Source organism: Hyperolius riggenbachi, chromosome 2 (assembly GCF_040937935.1).
Source record: "Hyperolius riggenbachi isolate aHypRig1 chromosome 2, aHypRig1.pri, whole genome shotgun sequence".
Classification (NCBI taxonomy): Eukaryota; Metazoa; Chordata; class Amphibia; order Anura; family Hyperoliidae; genus Hyperolius; species Hyperolius riggenbachi.
Window position 1 is genome coordinate 111,239,617 of NC_090647.1, and position 23,501 is coordinate 111,263,117.

Sequence of the window (23,501 nt, forward strand, 5' to 3'; positions counted from 1 at the left end):
ATCCTCTGCTTAGAGGGGCCCTACCTCTAACTAAATTAAAAACATGCATATGCATAACTTGGGTGAGACACGAAGTGAAGTTTAAACAAAATTTTATACATACCTGGGGCTTCTTCCAGCCCCCTTCAGGTTGCTTGGTTCCTCGCCGTCCATCTTTGCCTCCTGGATCCTCCACAATTCACTCCAGTGATCCAGTCGGCACGTACTGGGGATGCTCGGTCCGGCCAGGCACTCAACCGGTTGGGCTCCCATCGTCAGGAAAGTTCTGCGCCTGCGAACTGGCTGGACTGCACCTGCGCTGACTGGCACTGATTGACAGGATTGCCGGAGTAAATTGTGGAGGACCCAGGAGGTGGAGAAGGACTGTGAGAGACCGAGCAGCCTGAAGGAGGCTGGAGGAAGCCCCAGGTATATATAAAAATGTTATTACCTTTCGTCTCAGGTACACTTTAACTAAAAGACAACACACTTCTATTTTGGCTAAGAAAACACTGCTGATAACACTGAAGGGTCGTTACTTCTGTTTGTTTTTTTTGCAGCTGAACGAAGCTGATTTTATATCATACTGCCATGGCTGCTATTTAAAGTCCAGTTTTAAAAATTCAGCCCTTAAACTGAAAAAGAAAAATGTTATTACTGCTCTATCAACCTTTAGTGCTACAAGTTACTTATCAAATAAGTGTATTTTCAGGTTTGCTGTAACATTCTGCTTCTGTAGCTCACCACCATTGGAGGAGGGAACACAAAGACGAGCTCTGTGGTTTGAGGTGATGAGGGAGGGTGGAGAGACTAAAGAATGAGTACATGCAACATCTTCCATCCCAGCTCGAAGATTTCACTTCTCCATTTACTGTTCATAGAGGAGATTTCATCTGAAATTGTAAGTGAAAAATACTTTAATTCTTCTATGCTTCTGTACTTAAATCAATCTCTCTCTCTCTCTATCTATCTATCCATCTATCTATATATATATATATATATATATATATATATGTACTGTATAGTCTTGTTTTAGCTACCATAGGAGCAGTGGCGTAACTAAGGTGTTTGGGGCCCCGGTGTGAGTCTTACATAGGGCCCAAAGCCTACCAAGGACAGCTGCAGTGTCAGAGAGGTGTAATCAGAGTAAGGAAACAGTTTGTGAAGGATTACCGCTATGCAATGCACATACAGAGTGGTTCATTACCAGCACAGCACTAATGAAAACTAATGAGATGGATGAAGGAGGGTCCTTCGTAGGCCCCTCTGGCTGAGGGTCCCTGGTGCAGTCGCAACCTCTGCATCCCCTAATGCTACGCCACTGCATAGGAGCATATGGAGAAAACAAGCATTTATCTGATGCTGATTATCACATTGATCCTTAACCACCCTGGCGTTCTGATTATATCGCCAGGGTGGCTGCGGGAGGGGTTTTTTTGAATAAAAAAAAAACTATTTCATGCAGCCAACTGAAAGTTGGCTGCATGAAAGCCCACTAGAGGGCGCTCCGGAGGCGATCTTCCGATCGCCTCCGGCGCCCAGAATAAACAAGGAAGGCCGCAATAAGCGGCCTTCCTTGTTTTGCTTATATCGTCGCCATAGCGACGAGCGGAGTGACGTCATCGACGTCAGCCGACGTCCTGACGTCAGCCGCCTCCGATCCAGCCCTTAGCGCTGGCCGGAACTTTTTGTTCCGGCTACGCTGGGCTCAGGCGGCTGGGGGGACCCTCTATCGCCGCTGCTCGCGGCGAATCGCCGCAGAGCGGCGGCGATCAGGCAGCACACGCGGCTGGCAAAGTGCCGGCTGCGGTGTGCTGCTTTTTATTTGATTAAAATCGGCCCAGCAGGGCTGAGCGGCGACCTCCGGCGGTGTTGGACGAGCTCAGCTCGTCCAGACCGCTCAGGTGGTTAATCACAGTATTTGATGTAGATTTTATGTGACATTGTGACTCCTGCCCTTGCAGTCCTGAAATGGTGGTTGTGTCAGATTTGCTCCGTCTGCAACGGAAGGCCTGTGTTAGGTAAGAGATCGTACTCTGAGATTGTTTCAGGGGCCTTTGCCATGTATGTGGAGGAGTATGCTAAAGGTGGCCATACATGATTCCATTTTTCAGTTTTTTGTTTAGCTACAGACCTCTGATCAAATTTTTCCACTTAATCAAATAATCAGTAAATCGAACCAATACACCATACGCTTATGAACGATTTTCCAAAATATAACAAATGATTGAATAGAAATTTCAGGGGGTTTTTTCTATCTGTTTTTTCCAACACATCCAATTAGATTTTTATTTTAAAAAAAATCTGAATAATCATTTGTTTTTCTCAATGGAAAAAATAGGATTCTTTCGATTTCCTCTCTATTCGATCATTTTGGTCGAATGAACGGGAAAATTGGACTATTTGATTGTACCGTTTATGGGAACGTTTAGATAACGAGATGGGTTGCTCTGCATGTTTGGCAGCTTGATGCTGCTGTTCTTGATCTATAAAAAGGAGGTCAGTAAAATTTCTTCTCAGCAAAATAAAAATGTGGCATTTCCCCGATGAGATACAGTTAATGGACGTACTAGTGAAGCATGCGGAGACGCCACTGTAGATGTGCCTATTTTACAGTGATAATCCTCACACAGCTTTCTGATAGGAGATGGAAGATTTTGATAACAACAACAACGAAACATTTGGTAAGGCGTTTTTCTCTGTAGAACGCAAAGTACATAAGCTTGTATCAGATCAGTACATATTGTTGTGTACAAGGAAAAGTTATGTGATCATAAATGCCAGACTAAACAGGTGGCTTTTCAGTTTTGATTTGAATGTGTCCAGGGTTGGAGCGGTCTTTTGAGTAAATGAGGAGCTAGAATTGCAAGAATCCAAGAGGTGGCTGTCATGGCCGGATTTCAGGGCAAGACCACAAAGGCCATGGCCTAGGGCACCGGGAAATCAAGGGGCACCCTGTGGGCAGCAGGGTGGCAGTAGCAGTTAGCCTGCCGAACATTCGTCCTGCTATACAGAGTTTGCATATAGCTGTAGGTGGCTACCAACAGATCTGGCACTCGGGATGAAGAGGCAGGAAGAGGCATTAACAGTGATCTCTGCGCTGCTTGTCACTCACCAATGTTCTGCTTGCCAAGGAGCTTACAATCTAATCCTTGCCATCATGTCACTAACTGTCCTCAGAGGATCCTACAATCTAATCCTTACTGTGTTGGGGGGGGGGGGGGAGTTTAGTATGCTGTCGGTCCCGCAATCCACACCTCTGTACTGGGTGGAAAGAGCTGAGTATTACATTGAGGAATACAGCAACGGGAAGCTACAAATTGTCATTTACATACTACTGAGCTGTTGCTTAAGGGAACCCTAGGTGAGAGTGATATGGAAGCAGCCCATATTTATTTCCTTGAAAAGAATGTAAGTTGCCTGGCAGTCCTGTTGATTTTCTGGCATATGAAGGTATGTGAGTCAAAACCCTGGAACAAGCGTATGGCTAATCCACTAAACCTGAGTCAGCTGAATCAGAATACCTGCTGCATGCTTGTTCAGGGTCTATGTATAAAAATATTAGAGACGAAGGATCAGCAGGACTGCCAGGCAACTGGTATTGTTTAAAAGGAAATAAATATGGCAGCCTCCATCAGGGGAGGACTGGGACCTTTTGGCCTGGGGGGACAACACAAACTAGAGGCCCGTTTCACGGCATCCCCAGCCCAAAGCCATATCTTTCTTGTGTGCAAATCTTCAAATTGTGATGACTAACACACACACACACACACGCACGGCACGCACGCACGCACGCACGCACGCACGCACGCACGACGCACGCACGCACGCACGCACGCACGCACACACACACACACACACACACACACACACACACACACACACACACACACTAGCTGATGCCTAACCCCATTTCTCCACACAATCTACCTGTCTGTGTCTGATGCCTAACCTTACAGGAGTTATCAGGCTTTTTTTTTTTTTTTTTATGAAAATAAGTGCTACTTACCCAGGGCTCGTCAGCCCAAGCTCCCGGCATGTCCCTCGCCGCAGCTCTGCAGTCAGCTGTTCGCTGCCGCTGCCTCCAGCCCCGGCGATGACGTCAGGCCGACTGCGCCTGTGTGAGCAGCGCTGTCAATCACCGCCACATGGACAGAGCATACTGTGCAGACGCAGAACTACTGCGCCTGCGCAGTACAATCCGGTCCATGTGGCGGTGATTGACAGTGTTGCTCGCACAGGTGAAGTACAGGCCGACATCCAGGTCGGACTGGTGCCATCGCCGGGGACTGGGATGGCAGCGGCAGCGAATGGCTGACTGCAGAGCTGCGGCGAGGGACATGCTGGGAGCGTGGGGCTGGAGGAAGCCCCGGGTAAGTAACACTTATTTTATTAAAAATGCCTGATAACTCCTTTAAACAACCCCCCCCCCCCACACACACACACACACCACACGACACACACACAAACCTACCTACCTGGTGATGCCTAACCCCACTCCTGCCCACCCACCATACAAACTACTTGTCTGACACCTACCCCCCCCCCCCCCCCCTCCAACTACCTGTTTGACAGTGCCTAACTGCCTGCCTACCCCCTCCCCTGCCACCAATCACACCACAAGAAGAAAAAACGTTCCCCCTCAGGCCAGGGTCAGAATGGGGATGATTATCACACAAAAAAAAACTCAGAGGGCACTGGCCTGGGCAGAGAATTGAATTTGACAGCAGTAGCAGGCAGGCAGCAAAGTGTGAGTAACTCAGTGACAAGAAGGGAGAAGAAGTACAGAAACAAAATGTATAAAAACCACCTTCTCCTCTGGTGACCTGGACCCGACCTCCTCTATCCTCCTCTATCCTCCTGTCTCCTCAGTCCTACACCTCCTCCTCCTCCACAGCAGCAAGCAGCTATAGGTGGCATCTCCGACTCCCAGCCCACCGAGTGTCCGACTCCTCCAGCCAGGACAGCCAGCCACTTGTAGCCGCAGCTCCAGGCCCCCAGCCCTCCAGCACAGAAGCTGAAGAGTGAGACAGCTCACTCCGACGACACCTCAGGCACAGCAGCACAGGGAGGACTGTGTCCGACTCCTCCAGCCAATCCAGCCAGCCACTCGTAGCCACAGCTCCAGGCCCCCAGCCCCCCAGCACAGAAAGCTGAAGAGTGAGACAGCTCACTCCGATGACACCGCAGGCACAGCAGCACGTTGCGGGCGGCAAAGGCTCCAGGCGGGGGGCGGAGTCAAGCAGGGTCAACCCACCGGGCCGGAGAGGACCTAAGCTATTTGTGGTCCTTGTGCCGCTCACATCCACCGCAGGCGCAGCCACGCACAAGGGCACACCACGGCCGGCCGCCTCAGCCCCTTCTCTGATTGGATACGTCAACTTGCCGGGAAATATCGCGCGAGGTTGCGATCCCCACTGCGAACCTGTCACCTGTGGTATGTCTGCGGCCGCTGCGTATGAGCGGAGCGCTGGCCCTAATTACTTAAGATTCGGCGGCCCGGGGGGCAATTGCCCCCCGTCCCCCTGGGCCAGTCCTCCCCCTCCATATTATTCTCACCTCGGGTTTCCCTTTAAATAAACGGAAACTCACAAACTGCATTTTGCCTCTGTCAAGTCTTTGCTGATGCATGACAGGTCAGTATGATGTTTGCACTTTTTGTACAGTTTATTTTTAAAACATTTAATAGAACATGCAGCAATTCCCATGCTCTCAGTGACTGCCAGCTGCTTGTGCTTAGTCAGTCCACATACGATTTTGGTGCCAATTCATTTGGACATAGCCTCTGACCTGGGCCGTATTTACCATAAGGCATATGCCTACAAGTGCCCGATGATGGAAAGGCGGCTAACTCCCCTCCCCGAGTGCCTCCCTTCTTCCTTTCCTATGTCTGATGAGAGAATAAATGAGAAGTTTCTCACCCTGCTCTCAGCATTACACTGACCAGATCTCCCTTCAGTCAGGGGCACCTCTAGCTACTTATTACTGAGGGTACTTCTGGCTAACTAATACTAAGGGGCATCTGTAGCTACTTATGATGGGCAAGGGAAGTAAAGGAGAAGTGACAGCTGGGATAGTCAGAACAATTGCAGTGCTGTTTAGTTTGGGTTTGGAGATTCATGGAGGGTAAAGTCTAAGGTACCTGGACTTCTGTGCCTATAGGCTCTTGTAAGGTAAATCCAGGCCTGTTTCTGATGATAGAGTATTGGTGCAGCGCGATATCAACATCCTGTTATGCTCTTTGCAATGGCCTTTTTCTCTGTGTTGCAGCACTTTTTCCCCTATGGAGCAGTTATAGCAAGGTGGGTTCTTAACCCTCCTGGCGGTAGGCAGTTTCAGTGGCTGCGTCCGCGGGAGGTTTTTTTTTTAATTAATTGTGTTTTGTATTTGTCAGCTAGCACTTTGCTAGCTAACTATGTGCCCCAAGTCCCCCAGCACCTCTCTGACCCCCCCCCCCCCCCCCGATAGCCGCCGGCAATATTTACCCATCCGCGATCCCGTGAGAGCCGCAGCTTCACCAATGAGCTTCACATGTCGCTATGGCAACAAACGGACATGACGTCATGACGTCATCAATGTCATGACATCATGCGCAGTTCCGATCCTCCCATAGCGAAGCCTGGAGCTGATTGGGAGGCTGCGCATCGCGGGATCCCTGGGGGGTACGTATAACGGGGGCGATCGGTGGGGACCGGAGGGATTTGGGCCACATGGTTAGCTAGCGAAGTGCTAGCTTAACAAAATACAACACCCTTTATTAAAAAAGCATAGCTCGGGCTTACCGCCAGGGAGGTTGAATACTCCTGCTCTCATGATCAGCATAGGAGAACCGAGTTCTCCTTCAAGGGATATGGCGCCACCGACGGCTGCCCTGGCACAAAGCTCCTACAAAGTTTTCTTTTTTTCTTTCTTTCTGGTCGAGTAGCAACAATCTTTTAAGTGTTTTAAGTTGCTAAGTGTTAGATAGTGTTAAGTAGAGTTAGATATTTGATAGTTGATAGCTAAATTCAGTTCTAAACAGCGCTACAAGTCCACATACCACCCTGTAACAGGACACACAGCAGAGCCGCCCGGAGGTCACGCTGCCTGTCTTCCCGCCGGTGCCTGCGAGGCAGAAGAAGATCTTCCCCGGCAGGGCTGTGCAGCCCCTCCACGATCACCGCAGTCTCCAGCAGCCGCCCGGGCTGACACTGAGGCAGAACCAGCGAGAACAAGTAGCCCGGCAGGGCCTGCAGCCTCCCTCTCAGCCGGAATGCAAGACGGCCTCTCCGCCACCAGCTGCTCCACCCGCTGAGGATCCTCCGCTGCAGCCATATACTCCAAGCCGCTGCCCTCCTCGCTCCAAGAAGCTGCCGTCCTCTGCCACCGCTGAGGCTGCGACTCCCTCCTGGCCGCTGTCCCCTGCCGCCGCTGAAGTCCGCGAGCCACCACGTGGTCCCCACGTGGTCAGCCTCTTCTCAAGGAGCATGGGCTCCCTTTCTTTCTGCCGGTACTGATCCTGCAGCACTGCCCCTCCGCATCCAACAGGGGATTGCTGCTCTCACCCTCATCGGCATAGCGGACGCTGCACCCCTCACTCCAGAGCCCTAACCCACAAGCCTCTAACCTCTCCAGCCAAGTTCCACCACGTGAAAGGTCAGCGCTCCTGGGGATCCATGCCTCCCTGTGCCATCTCCCGCCTGCACCAACCCATCACTGGTAAGACTGCTCGACTGCTAAGGTGGGCTCCACTGCACTTTCGCTGCTGCTGATCTGCTACTAAGATCCTTATATCACACTGCTGCCTGCACTGCTTATGCGAACTTTAACTGCTGTCTATAGCTGCTGAGCGTGATTACGATCCCTCCATGTATTGCTGAGATTCTGCTGTTCCTGCCTGGTCTGTACATGTGGACTCTTCTACCTGTTATGCGGGCAATCGTACTGTGCTTAGGGAATCGGCCTGTCTTACCTGCTGAGGGCTGCGGACTGTGAGGCACTTGAACTGTGTATTCTGTTTTGTGGGGAAATCTGGTCGGTGGGTAGTGGAATTGGACTGTGGTCTGTTTCTACTTGCTGCTGGAGTTGAGTGGACTGTGTTGATCCTCCCTGCAGTCTATCCGGTCGGGGGGCCTACAACTGGCTATGCCACCAGCCAGCAGCCGCCGGCGCCCTATCACCTCCACCACTTCTCAACCCCACACCAGCAATTATGGTCCTGCTACTCCAACGCCACCCCTTACTGAGCGTAACACATTCACCAGGGAGCAGCTCCTCCGGTGGGAATCATGCGGTTCCTCTACATACGAAGGCAGGCTTCTGCTTGATTCGGTTTGCAACTATGTCCAGGAAACCACAGCATCTGCTCGTGGCCCCGCAGGGGATGCCGACGAAGGGGCTGTCATTCAGGTGCCCTTGTGAGGCTAAAGAAAAAAGGACTGAGGTCAGCCATCCCCTCAGTCCTTCTTGCAAATGTACGCTCCCTCCCCAACAAGCTGGACGAACTGCTCCTCCTCAGTGACAGGAGGGAGCTCGGCAAGAACACTCCAGTACTATGCTTCACGGAGACGTGGCTACACAAGGATATCCCAGATGACGCCCTACAACTCCCAGGCTTCAGCCTCATCCGAGCTGACCGGGACTCTGCCCTCTCTGGGAATAAGATAGGCGGTGGTATCTGCTTCTACATCAGCTCCGCCTGGTGCCCCAGTACTTCTGTTCTCGTCAGGATGTGCTCCCCAGATCTAGAACTCCTTCTTGTGAACTGCAGACCAATCTACTCGCCAAGGGAGTTCTCCTCTTATATCCTTGCTGGAGTGTACATTCCCCAGACGCCGATGTCAAATCTGCCCTGCGTGACCTAAGCGACTCCATCTCCCAGTGGGAGACGGCCCTCCCTGACTCGTTGTTTATAGTAATGGGGGACTTTAACAGAGCCAACCTCCAACACGAGCTGCCGCGTTACCACCAGCACGTCGACTGCCCCACTAGGGAATCGAACATACTCGACCACTGCTACTCGGTCCTGAAAGACTCTTACAAAGCCGTCCGTGGGCAGCACTTGGATCCTCTGATCACTGCCTCGTCCACCTCATCCCCACCTACAGGAGGCGCTTGGAATCAGCTAAACCGGTCCACAAGTCCTCTATAGTATGGTCAGAGGAGGCCAAGCTCCAACTTCAAGCCTGCTTTGACTGTACTGATTGGAAGGCCCTGGAATCACCGAATCTGAACGAGTGGGTGGACAATGTCACCTCGTACATCAGCTTCTGCGAGGACACCTGCGTTCCAACAAAATCTTACAAAGTCTACCCTAATGACAAGCCATGGTTCTGCAACAAGCTCCGCCGACTACGGAAGTGCAAGGAAGTGGCGTACAAGTCGGGCAACCAGGATGACTACAAAAGGGCAAGAAACAACCTTACCGTGAACTGAGGGTAGCCAAGAGGGAGTTCGCTGAGAGGATGAATCAAAACCTCTGCTCGAACAACTCACGCTCTGTCTGGCGGGGACTAAAGGCTGCTACTAACTATAAGCCCTCCCCCCAACATGCGCCACCCAGCATTGAGCTAGCAGAGAAACTCAGCGAATTTTACTTTAGGTTTGAGGACCACGCGGCACCTGCGGGTCATCAGTTGCTACCCTCCTCCTCCACCCTGGCCCCTGATGAATGTGCCCTGAGCCTAAGCTCACCCCTTCCAGCTGTAAGTGAGACCGAGGTTATGCGCTACCTGGCAACACTGAATGCCAGGAAAGCCCCTGGTCCTGATGGCGTCTCTCCAGCCTGCTTGAGGATCTGCTCACGACAACTAGCTCTCATCCTAACGGCCATCTTCAACAAGTCACTTCAGGAGGGCAGAGTCCCTGCATGCTTCAAGAGGTCCACCATCATCCCTGTCCCCAAAAAGCAGGGAGTCTCCGACCTGAACAATTACAGACCTGTGGCCCTAACATCTGTGATCATGAAGACCCTCGAAAGAGTGGCCCTCTCTCTCCTGAAACTCTCCACCGTGCCTCTCCTGGACCCCCTTCAGTTTGCGTACAGGGCCAACAAGTCCACGGATGATGCCATAAATATCTGCCTGGAGTACATCAGCGATCACCTGGACAGATCAGACTCGTATGCCAGAATCCTCCTCCTGGACTTCAGTTCAGCTTTTAACACCATATGTCCACGCTTACTTCAGGAGGATCTGGCAGCACTGGGGGTCCACTCAACACTACGCCTCTGGATTCTGGACTTCCTAACCAACAGGTCACAAACAGTCAAGCTGGGAGACATCTCCTCAAAACCAAGGACTACTAACACAGGTGCGCCGCAAGGCTGTGTCCTGTCGCCGATGCTGTTCTCCCTGTACACGAATGACTGTAGATCTACAGCAGACTCCGTCAAGGTCATCAAATTTGCTGATGACACCACCATTGTTGGCCTTGTCACAAACAACGACGAGCAGGCCTATCGCCAGCAGGTTGACAGAATATGTCACTGGTGCAAGGAGAACAGATTGGTCCTAAACACGGCCAAAACTGTAGAGATGATCATAGACTTTAGAAAGAATGCCCCCAAACCACTTCCAATCCACATTGACGGTACTGAGGTGTCAAGAGTTCCCTGTGTTCGCCTCTTGGGCACTACTATCTCCAAGGACCTGAGCTGGAAGGCCAACACCAGCTCCACCCTGGCAAAAGCTCAGAAAAGGCTCTTCTTCCTCCGCCAGCTGAAGAAGTTCGGTATGGACCAAAAGGTCCTGACAAGATTCTACACTGCCACCACTGAATCTGTCCTCTGCACATCTATTCTGGTCTGGTACGCTGGCTCCTCTGCCGGCGACAGATGCAAACTACAGAGGGTTATCAGAACAGCAGAGAAAATCATTGGGAAACCTCTCCCTCCACTCGACCTCCTCTACGTCACAAGACTGCGCTCTAGAGCGCTGAGGATCACAAGCGATCCATCTCACCCGGGCCACCGCTACTTTAGCAGGCTTCCATCAGGCCGGAGGTTTCGGGTCATCGCCACCAAGACCGAAAGGCACAGGAACTCCTTCTTCCCCGCCGCTGTCAACCTCTTAAACTCCTCCTAAACTACAGTCACGTACCCCCCCACTCCACCAGGTCCCCCTGAACTGCAACCGAAGTAGGGAACTATACTGTATCTACTATGTCACCACCTCTTTTGCTGTCTAGTGTCCACGATCTGTTAGCGTTACTGTCTTATTGTGCTATTATCTATTGTCTTATTGTGCTATTGTCTATTGTAAGTTTGTGCTTTTATCCACTGTCTTACTTTGCTTCTGAGTTATGTACGTGCCAATCCAATTCCGGGCATGACCCAGTCATGCTTGGCGAAATAAATGATTCTGATTCTGATTCTGATTCTGAGTTGGACAGTTTAGGTGAATGAAGTAGTAGAGTGCTTACCACAAGAGAATTTATGTGTGCTCAAACACCAAGTTTAACCCTAACAAATCTGGCTTTGCAAATCTGGCCTAATTGGCTTATCATGAGGCATTGCTCATGCAAATATGCATTTGCTTTCACATGCCAAATTATGCAGTGTCAAAAACCAATACCGCAAAGCGGTTGCCCTGCGAGAATTAGTTCGTTAGCACTATCCAGGAGGCTTCCCAATGCCCCCATACAACTGGGGGGGGGGGGGGGGAGGGAGCCGTGGGGCCCAAGCTCTCTCACTGCTTGGGAACCACAGCAGCACCCCGGAGGGGGAGGCTGGGTGGCGCAGGTGACCCCCCCCCAAGTGTGGCCAGCGCAGGGGAGGGCCGTCCGCACCCACCTCCCAATATTAAAAACAGGCACTTACCTTAACGTCCATTGTGTTCTGCTACATGAGCAGGGGCGTCTCTAGCCATTTTGTCACTCCAGGCGAGAAATCCTGTGGCGCCCCCCCCCCCATGATTGCCCCCAGCCCCATACCCCCCCCCCCCCCACTCCTGTGGTGAACCCCACCCCTGAAAATCATAATGCAGCAGTGTTTCACCAGAAAATACACTTATTGCGGCATGGGTTCAACAGAAAATAGTTGTAACGCAGCAGAGCGTTTCACCATAAAATATACTTATTGCAGCATGCACTCACACACAACACACAGTATACACACACACACACACACACACACACACACACACACACACTATACACACACGCACACAGTACACACACATACACCGCACACAACATACACACTATACACAGTCCACACACACACGCACACACACTACACACACACTACACACACACACTAAACTATACACACACACACTATACACACGCACACAGTACACACACACTATACACACGCACACAGTACACACACATACACCGCACACAACATACACACTATACACAGTCCACACACACACGCACACACACTACACACACACACTACACTATACACACACACTATACACACGCACACACAGAGCACACTATACACAGCACACAGTAGACATACACTATACTATTATACTAATCCCGGTTTTCACTACCTTATAGTGTGTCTGATCCCTTATGCAGAGAAATAATGAGGAGAGAAAAGCTGAAAGAGAGGGAAGAAGATATTTGCCTCACCAGGATTGCACTTTATTTAGCTTTCCTGTATGACAAGAAGACACAGACACCCAGCACTAGGGAAAGAGGGAAACAAAGGTGAATGAAGAAGGCTGGTGCACACCAAGAGTGCTTCAGAGCGCTTTTCAAATTTACAGCAATTTGAAAAGCGCTGGGCTAATGTTACCCTATGAGGGTGTTCCCACAGCAGTGTTGTGATCGCAAACATGCTGCAGGTAGCATTTATTGGAGCGATTCTTTCAAAAATCGCTTCACAAAGTCGCATTCGCGAATTGCTAGCGATTGCGATTTTTTCGTGCACTAGCCCAGAGATAGGAGGAGTGGAGTGAGACTGAGAATAGCCTGAGATGGAGCAGAGAGATTATCTGTATTGCAGTCCCACATTACACATAGGCTGGTTGCTGGCAATAGGACTGCTGTCCCTGCCAGTCTCCCACACAAGTCAGAAAGCAGCCCTCCTGGAGTCTAGGGACTGTCAAAACTTTTCAACCTGTTTAACACCTTATCTGCACATGCAGTCATTTTAACAATGGGGAGAGACCAGACAGATTTTTTCCCACGAACCCTCCTTTGCATCATGCTGTGTATATTTACCAGCTTGCCTGCCCTCTAATTGCACTTTTATCAGCTAGCCAAGTGTTTTACAATGCCTTACAACAACAAACCTGAATACAGCAGGCGCAGGATCAACCCTAAATCACTGAATGAAAGGCGGCCTGGCTGCTACAGTCTTTACTTCCACGCAGTTACCAGTAGCAGAGAGAGGGACTGAATGAATCTCAGGAGCTGATGCTGTACTCCAATCCCTGACTAGGATGAGTGCCTTCTCTCACTGACTCATTCATTACTGTGGTTCTTTGAATCATTGAGCTGAAGGAAATGAATGAATCAGTCAGTAAATCAGTCATGAGTCAGGCGCTGCTGCTGCTGTGTAACCTGATACCTGAGTGAGTTGAGAGGCATTTCTCCTCTCACTACTCAGTTCAGCAGCGCCCTTCCCTCCTCCTGTCGCCCTTCCCTCCTCCTGTCGCCCTAGGCAAGAATTTATAGCTGCCTAATGGCTCAGACGCCTCTGTACATGAGCATTAACTTGGGGGCACCACATGGGAAAGGAGTGAAGCATGGGTCACCCCAAGTTTTGGAGCTCAGGGCTGGCTTACACACAACACTCCAGAGGGGGAGAGGACAGGCGCAGACATCTCACCCCAGGGCATTAGGAAGCCTCCCTGTGGAGCTCCTGGATAGTGCTAATGTAGCATGAACTAATTCCCGCAGGGCAACCGCTTTGTGGTATTGGTTTTTGACCATGCATAATTTGGCATGTGAAAGAAAATGCATATTTGCATGAGCAATGCCTCATGATAAGCCAATTAGGCCAGATTTGCAAAGCCAGATTGTTAGGGTTAAACTTGGTGTTTGAGCACACATAAATTTTCTTGTTTCAAGCATTTTCATAGTTGTATTCTTTGGAGGCAGGTGGTGGATGGCTTGCTCTAGGTGGTGTGAGCCCTGGGGTGAGCTGTCTGCGCCTGTCCTCCCCCCCCTTCTGGAGAGTTGTGTGTAAGCCAGCCCTGAGCTCCAAAGCTTGGGGTGACCCATGCTTCACTCCTTTCCCATGTGGTGCCACCAAGTTAATGCTCGTGTAGCAGAACGCAATGGACGTTAATATGTTTTTAATATTGGGAGGCGGGTGCGGACGGCCCTCTCCGGCGCTGGCCACGTTTGGGAGGGGGTTGCCTGCGCCACCCAGCCTCCCCCTCTGGGTTGCTGCTGTGGTTCCCAAGCAGTGAGAGAGCTTGGCTCTCCTGGATAGTGCAAATGTAGCATGAACTAATTCCCGCAGGGCAACCGCTTTGCGGTATTGGTTTTTGACCCTGCATAATTTGGCATGTGAAAGCAAATGCATATTTGCATGAGCAATGCCTCATGATAAGCCAATTAGGCCAGATTTGCAAAGCCAGATTTGTTAGGGTTTAACTTGGTGTTTGAGCACACATAAATTTTCTTGTGGTAAGCATGAAGTAGTAGAATGTAGATGCAGGAACTAACGGTGCTGCTGATTGTGTCCGCTTTCAGTGCATTTTTTGTCAATAAAAATAGTTGCGGACCACACACGGGGTCCCTGTATTCCTTACTCTATGCACACCCCACACTAACGGCTCTTGCCGCCAACCACTGAACCACCGGCTAATCAGCCAGATGGCACGGCTCAGCTGTTCCTCCACTTGGCAGGGACTCTCCATACAGGATTGAGTGCCTTGCAGCCCAAATGTGTACACGCTTCTGGCAGTTCAGCTATTACCGTGAGTCTAGTGATTGGTATAATAATAACCCCGCAGAATTCCAATTTCCAAGGTAAACCTCCACATTTTCTGATTGGTCCTACCAAGTATTTCCGAGTCCTGTGATTGGCCTATAATTTCAAATTTTAGGCCAATCACAACACTTGGAATTTGGAAATACTTGTTGATATTGAACAAATCAGAGAATGCAGAGGTTTATCTCAGAAATCGGAATTCCGCAGAGATATTATCAATTACAAAACTCAGATACTACTGAGTCTTGTGATTGATGTAAAATGTCTGCAGTATTCCGTTTCCATGTAAAAATTCTGCAGCCTGTGATTGGTCCGATGTTTCCATATTTTGTGATTGGGCTAAAATTTCAGAGTTGCGTTAATGTCTTTTTTTTAGCGGAATACCGATTTCTGAAGCTGATTTCCGATTGCCGCTGTGGTAAGCCCATTTCCGATCGGAAGTTCAGAAATCGATATTCCTCGGAAATTCTCTGACCTACCCTTGGGATTAGGAACATGGTCAGCTTGGAAAGCAGAGTTGCAAAGTGTTGTTAAAGGCATATAAAATAGCTTCTGGCTGCAGAGAGACAACCATGGTCATAGCATAGCCGAAGTGTAGGTGCTGCCAAGCAGGGCCATTGCCAACAAAAGGACACCAACAGGAAGATCAGCAGCCGTGTGAGTCGGCTGAAATGGAGCAGACAGATCCAGGTCAGTGGTCAGCAACATGTAATTAGGGAAATCAATAGTTGTGTCAGGTGGCAGAAAGAAGCAGAGTAGAAGCCAGGTCAGAAGTCAGCAACAGGTGAGGAGGAGTATCAACGGCTGTGTAAGGGCCTGTTTCCACTACACGCAGATTCTGGATGCAGAAAAAACTGACTCCAATTAATGCCTATGGGCCTGTTTCCACTAACATGTTCATAGGCATTTATTGGAGTCAGTTTTTCTGCATTCAGAATTTGCGTGTAGTAAATAGCCACATCCAGAAACCTGGATGCAGAAAAACGGATGCAGAACTGATGCAGAACTAGTGGAAATGGGCCCTTAGGGAGCAGAAAGGTCAGAGCTTTGTCAGGTGGCAGAAATGAGCAGAGTCAGAGGCAGGTCAGAGGTCGGTAACAGGTGTTTGGGGAGATCAGTAGTGGGGAGATCAGTAGCTGTGTGAGGCAGCAGAAAGGAGCAGAGTCAGAGTCAGGTCAGAGGACAGCAACAGATGAGCAGAACAATCAGTAGCTTTGCCAGGCAGCAGAAATGAGCAGAGCCAGGTAAGAGTTCAGCAACAGGTGAGTGAGCAGATCAGTAGCTGTTTGAGTCAGCAGAAAGGAGCAGAGTCAGGTCAGAGGTCAGTAACAGAGGTCAGTAACAGGTGATTGGGGAGATCAGTGGTGGGGACATCAGTAGCTGTATGAGGCAGTAGAAAGGAGTAGAGCCAGGTAAGACTTCAGCAACAGGTGAGTGAGCAGATCAGTAGCTGTTTGAGTCAGCAGAAAGGAGCAGAGTCAGGTCAGAGGTCAGTAACAGGTGATTGGGGAGATCAGTGGTGGGGAGATCAGTAGCTGTATGAGGCAGCAGAAAGGAGCAGAGCCAGGTAAGACTTCAGCAACAGGTGAGTGAGCAGATCAGTAGCTGTTTGAGTCAGCAGAAAGGAGCAGAGTCAAAGCCGTGTCAGAGGTCAGCAATAGGTGAGCAATAATGTCAGCAACTGTGAGAAGCTGCAAGTAGTAGAAGAAGAAGTGCCAGATAGGCTTTTTTTTTTTTTTATTTCCATGTCCTGCAAATTATATACTGAATCCTGATCTATCTGTGGCAAACCTATTCACGAACACCAATACTCGGCATCATCATCATCATCATCAGGTGATTAGGTAATTTATTTGATATCAGCTAAAGTTGGAACTTCAGAATACGTGAATACTAGCCTGGCCACTTAGCATAAACATAATACTAGGAAAACAATTGTGCCTAGAGTTGGAATTTAAAGTGAAATGTGTGTTAATCAAAAAGCAATGTACTTTAGCTCTTTATTCCCAGGTTTAGGTTAAAGCGTGCACATAGTGATGTTGATGCTATCAGAATGTTCCCTTGTGGTTAAACCCTTACTGTGTTACATCTCATCTCACCTTCCTCTCACCGCACACAGTAATGTCTTACAACGGCCACAGTTACTTCAGCAACATCTGCAGCTTTCTGTAAAAAATGTTCAGACCCTAATAAGATGCTGAGCCGCTCTTGTTTCTTGGTTTACCCTTTCAGACTTGTTTCCAAGTATCACGATGCATCAGCTAGCTTCTGATCAGGTTATAGATAAAGACTGTGAGAAAAGATGACAAAAAGTGCCAAAATATAAATACAGTGTACTCATTTAAAATGTAAAAAAAAACCACAACTCACATGTGATTTTTTATTTTTTTTTACTAAGTATTTAAATTAATTCAAAAGCTCTTATTACTTCCTTTAATATTTTAGTATATAGCCCAGTCAAGTACATGATAGTTATTTTATAGTATTAAATATCTCACATTGATATTCAATTCACTTGAGTTTGATCATTTTCATATTCTCTTTAAAATAGCTTTTAAGCATTTTACAATTGAAAAAGTACCCAAAAGTTAGTAAAAAAAATACTATCAAAATTATTTTGAGTATTTTCTTGCTTGCTGGTGGTTTAAAATTGTATTACAAGGACCCATGTACTATTTACCGTACTTTTTTCTCCTGAGTTTTCTCCTAGGTGATATTTTCAAACTTGCCAATAAAATGCCTTTTAAACCATCAGCAAGTAAGAAAATACTTAAAATAATTTTGATAGCACTTTTTAACCTACTTTTTGTTACTTTTCAATTGCAAAGCGTGGAAAAATCAATCTAAATAGAAGATGAAAAATGATCTAGGAGAAAAAAGGAATTGCATATTGGCCCTTATTCAATTTACTTTTTTTTCTCAGAGATCATTTTTCATCTTCTGTTTACAATAACTTTTCCAGACTGAAAAGGTTAAAAAGTATTGTCAACATTTCCCTTGCTTGGTGGTGGTTTAAAAGGCATTTTACTGATAAGGGCCCATATGCAATTCACTTTTTCTCCTGAGTTTTCTCCTCGGAGATAATTTTTCATCTTCTGTTTAAACATTTTTTTTCAACAATTAGCAACTGAAAAAGTACCAGAAGGTTGGTGAAATTGTGCTATCAAAATTAGTTTGAGTATTGTCTTGCTTGCTGGTGGTTTAAAAGGCATTTTACTGGCAAGTTTGAAAATATCACCTAGGAGAAAACTCAGGAGAAGAAGTTAATAGCAAATGGGCCAATAGCCCACATGCAATTCATGTTTTCACCTGAGTTATCTGCTAGGAGATAATATTTATCTTCTCTTTAAACTAAAGTTTCAGCATTTTACAATTGAAAAAAGTTGGTGAAAAGGTACCAAAAAATGTATTTTGAGTATTTTCTTGCTTGTTGGGGGCTCAAAATGTTTTTTATGCCAAGTTATAAAAATATCACTTAGGAGAAAGCGGAGGCTATTTTTCCTGCGCCAGTTGAAGAAATTTGGCATCCCGCGTGTCCTGCTCACCAGTTTCTACTCCGCAACAGTTGAGTCCATCCAGTGCTGGGCCGAAATTACGCATGAGCGTAATTACGCATCGTAATTCAATGCAAATTTACGCGTAAGCGCTACGCGTAATTTACGGTCTTACGCGTAATTATTTACACGTAAATAGTTCAGTGGTATCGTAATTACGCTGTCTACCGTAATTGCTAGGCATGCGTAATTTTACGAAGACTTACGTGTAATTTTACGCGTAATTACTAACATAAAAACTCCCCTTTTCTAAGAGTAGACAATCAGTCAACATCCTAAGCAACCAATAGTATCTTCTCCCGCCCTTCAGTATATAAGCGTACGTTTTGACGCATACGAATGATGTGTACGCAATAGCTGTCACATTGACGGCTATTGCGTACACATCGTCCACATGCGTCAAAAAGTACGCATTAATGGGTATTACGGCACTACGCGTAACATCGTAGCGTAAGTGCCTACATTACGGTATCCTTACGCGTAACTGCGTAAGTTAACGCGTAATTACAGTGATGAACCGTAGATAATTTCCTACGCCGTAACCGTAATTGCGTAATAGCGTAAAATTACGCGTAATGATCCGTAAGCGTAGATTTTTCCATTACGACCAGCACTGAGTACATCCTCTGCTCCTCCATCATTGTCTGGTACATGGGGGCCAACGCTAGAGACAAGTACAAACTTCAGAGAGTAATTAGCGCTGCGGAAAAGATCATCGGCACGACCCTGCCCCCTCTCGATCTCCTCCACGCTGCCAGAATGATGAAAAGAGCCAGCAGGATCTCCCAAGACCTCTCCCACCCGGGAAGCCACTTGTTTGAGCCCCTCCAATCGGGCCACTGCTTCAGAGTAGTCCGCTCCAGAACCGCGAGGCGTAGAAACACCTGTTTTCCCCAGGCAGTCCTACTCCTGAACACTCCCCCCGAACACTTCTCCCACCTGGTCCCCTCAAGCTTAGCCCATGTACAACGCAGTTCTCCAGTCGCCAACACTGACTCTAGCCCCCGCCTGTAACAATACACTCTGCACCAATGCTATGCTGAATATTCCTGTAAATGCATGTATTTATGTATGTATGTATGTCTTATGTCTTTTTCTCCGCCATTGCCATGTGTACCACAACCAATTCCGGGGGCGCCAAACAGCGCACTGGTCGATTTGCCATCAGATCGACCAACGCATAGATCCCTCTCTGATCGAACCTGATCAGAGAGGGATCGTATGGCTGCCTTTACTGCAAACAGATTGTGAATCGATTTCAGCATGAAATCGATTCACCATCTGTGAAGCTGCTGCTGCCGCCGCCCCCCCCCCCCCTCCCCCGCATACATTACCTGATCCGGCTGGCACGAGTCCCCCGATCTCCGCTGTCTTCTTCTCCTCTCTGGGCTGCAGCTTCACTGTACTTCCTGTCCGGGGAAGTTTAAACAGTAGAGGGTGCTCTACTGTTTAAACTTCCTGCCGGGACAGGAAGAAGTGAAGCCTGCCGGACTCGGAGCCCAGCGGAGAAGGAGCAGCGGTGACAGCGGGGACACACGCCGGCAGAACAGGTAATATAGTGCCGCTGTATTGCATTGGTCGTCGGACATTTAAACGCCGCTATCGACGCACTCCCGCCGACGATTGAGCGAAATCTTCCGCATGGACAGGAACGACGGGAATCGACAGGAACGGTAGAAATCGATCGTTCGGTCAATGTTTGCGCAACGATTTCACAGCAGATTCGATCACAGTGATGGAATCTGCTGTATATTGGCGGGAAAATCGTTAGGTGTATGGGCCCCTTAAGGAGAAAAAGTTAATTGCATATGGGCCAAGGTGTTAAAAAATATCACTTAGGAGAAAAGGTGAAGTGAATTGTATGTAAGCTAGCGTAATAAGAATCACATTTTGGTCTTATTTCCTGACAAGCCATACATGCAGGGACACCCTATCGCCCCCCCCCCCCCCCCCCCCAGAAAGGAGTGCCCAGGTGTTGACATCTATGCAGTTGTGCTTCTTTCAGTGTTGTGGTATGACATGAAAGCAATGCTTGAGTTATCACTAGGTGTGTCAGGAAATTTGAGCTCTTGAATGAGGCTTTGTCTCCACCCACAGCAGGTTACTTCTTAGCTTACCTAACTTTCAAGAACGCACATGAGAAGTCTTTATTCATTCTCTTTTAAGGTAGTATACAAATCCTCCCCAATGATGCCCATGGGTGATTGTAGGACTACATTTATAAATGTTTATTTATAAGTGGAACTGATTATGTGGATGTAAATTCAACATATTATCTGACTAATCAGAGCTATTGGTAGATCAGTGAGTGGCCTGCCCTGAGCCACACTCTCATTGGCCATGGCCAATGTCCAAGATTTCAATCCACTTCCTCCTGTAATGAGGCAGTGGTAAGATCCCCCAGAAAGTCTTTGACACTTTGAGGGGTTGATTCTTAAATTATCTCCTCATACATGTTTTTCACCTTAAAGGACAACTGACGTGAGAGGTATATGGAGGCTGCCATATTTAATTCATTTTAAACAATATCAGTTGCCTGGCTATCCTGCTGATCTATTTGGCTGCAATAGTGTCTAAATTACACCAGAAACAAGCATAATCTTGTCATATTTGACAATAATGAAACACCTGATCTGCTTATGCTTGTTCAGGGTCTATGGCTATAAGCATTAGAGGTAGACGATCCGCAGGACATTCAGGAAACTAGTGTTGCTTAAAAGGAAATAAATATGACGGCCTCCATATACCTCTCGCTTCAGGTTCCCTTTAAGTATAGGAAGAGTTAATGCATGAGATCAACAGATAAGGGGCAGATTCACAAAGCTTTTCTGTTAATTATCTCACTTTACTTTTTAGCTCACACAGGCCCTTAATCAATTCACCTTTTCAGGAGATAATTTTCATCTTGTGTTTAAAATAACTATTTATCTCTCCTTAACTGACTTAACTCATGATGTATCTCTCCTTAACTGACTTGAAGAGGAACTCCAGTGAACATTTTACTGTTGGCAGGTGATGTTGCTGCTGCATGGTTTTTGGCAGTTGGAAACAGCTGTAAACAGCTATTTCCCATAAAAGTTCGAACTTTTCTTGTGGGAGGGGTTAGTTGTGGGAGGGTTTTCACCACAATATCAGTCATACAGCTGATCTGTTTATGAAAAGGAATAGATTTCTCATCTTAAAGGGGTTATCAGCTACTGATTGGGATAAAGTTCAATTTTTGGTCGGAATTTCTCTTTAGCTCATAATGTATCTCTCCTTAACTGACTTAAAGAGAAACTCCGACCAAAAATTTAACTTTATCCCAAACAGTAGCTGACACCCCCTTTTACATGAGAAATCTATTCCTTTTCACAAACAGACCATCAGGGGGCGCTGTATGACTGATATTGTGGTGAAAACCCTCCCACAAGTAACCCTTCCCACAAGAAAAGTTCGAACTTTTGTGGGAAATATCTGTTTACAGCTGTTTCCAACTGCCAAAAAACATGCAGCAGCTACATCACCTGCCAACAGTTAAATGTTCACTGGAGTTCCTCTTTAACTCATGGTTTATCTCTCCTTTTCAACATAACTCATGATTTAAATATCCTTATCTGGTAGTCTTATAAATTATCTCCCCCTATTTGTTTATCTCATGCATTAGTTCTCCTTACAGTTAAGATGAAAAATAAGTAAGCTTTGTGAATCAACCCCAAAGAGTAAAGACAGGTAAGGAGAGATACATCCTGAGATAAACAGATAAGCAGAGGTGATTCATAGCATAAATATAGATAATTTGCTCGTTGAACTTGATGTTTTTTCAAACTATGTAAGATTTGTAAATCAACCACTTTGTGGTCAAGTTTCCACATCCAGGTTGTCCTCTGACGTTTCAAACGTGCTCTCAGGATTTAATTCTGATCAATATTTCAATAGTCGTAGAATCATAGAAAAAGGTATATGGTTCTGAAATGTATGGAAAGTGAAAAGCTGTTTAGCACTGTAAAGCTGATTTTTATGTTTGTGGCGTGAATAGACGTTATATTGCCATACGCAGTCTGTGCACAGCAATCTTACCAGTGCTTCATGAATTGGGGCCTTTGATTGGACTGTGTGGGGGATTGTACAAAGTCTACACCAACCACTAGCTTTTCTGGTCTTTGCATGTTGGGAGTTATGGTTTAAAGTCCAAGTAAGATTCCTCTCAATTTATTTAATGCCACGCTTACCTTCATTTCACAGGAAACTTATAGAGGGTAATGAGAGGTGGACTGTGCTGGATTAACACATTTAAATGATTTGAGTCATGTGATAAATTTTTCATTTCCTTTACTCATCAGTCTTTTTACATAGTTTTCCTATGTGTTGCAGTATTGCACAACAGGATAAAACACTGGTTAGGGGCAAACCCAGGATTTTTAAGGTGGGGGATTCCTAAAAATGTCTCTCTCAGCCACGCACTAATTAATAATATGGTAGGACATCAGAGTATGACTATGGTAGGGATTAGATTGTGAGCTCCTCTGAGGACAATTACTGATGTGACTTTGTACTGTAAAAGCAAGGAGTTTTGAATCAGCATGATACCATTTATTGGCTAACTTAAAAAAAAAAATAAGAGTAAGCTGTCAGCTATTCCACCTTCATCAGACACGAATCCTGTATGCTGAGGAGGACCCAGCTATATACATGCAACATTAAAAGGTGGTACATCGAATTTTCCAACACGATACAATACTACCACGGTACAATACTCTACTGCTACGACTATAACTCTGTAAAGATGTCAGTGATATAGATTGTGAGCTTCTCATCATAGGACCCCCAGTGACATGACTATGTCCTCTGTAAAGCGCTGTGGAAGATGTCAGTGCTATATAAATATACAGTAGTTTTTAGAATGTTGAATTTTGTATTTTTTTAGGTGGTAGAAGGATGGGAGAGAGATGGTGAGGCAGGGACAGGAGAGTGTGAGAAAGAGATAGAAGAGAGTGGGGTAGAGAGAGGAAAGCGAGAGACATTAAAGGGGAAGAGACATGAGTGAGTGTCAGTGTGTCAGTGTGTCTGTGGGGAGAAGAGAGTGGGGTAGAGAGAGAGAGGAGATG

The 23,501-nt window shown here is 47.3% G+C and overlaps 1 protein-coding gene across 1 annotated transcript in view; it reads left to right on the top strand.

Annotated features, from left to right (window-relative positions):
* Window positions 1–780: 780 nt before the first annotated feature.
* The window catches only part of ITGB7 (integrin subunit beta 7), a 108,136-nt gene continuing 85,415 nt past the window's right edge, over window positions 781–23,501 (top strand). Inside the window, exon 1 of the mRNA XM_068267217.1 lies at window positions 781–880. Within this exon, the coding sequence (XP_068123318.1) occupies window positions 797–880 (84 nt within the window). The 5' untranslated portion in view covers window positions 781–796. The remainder of the gene's footprint in view (window positions 881–23,501) is intronic.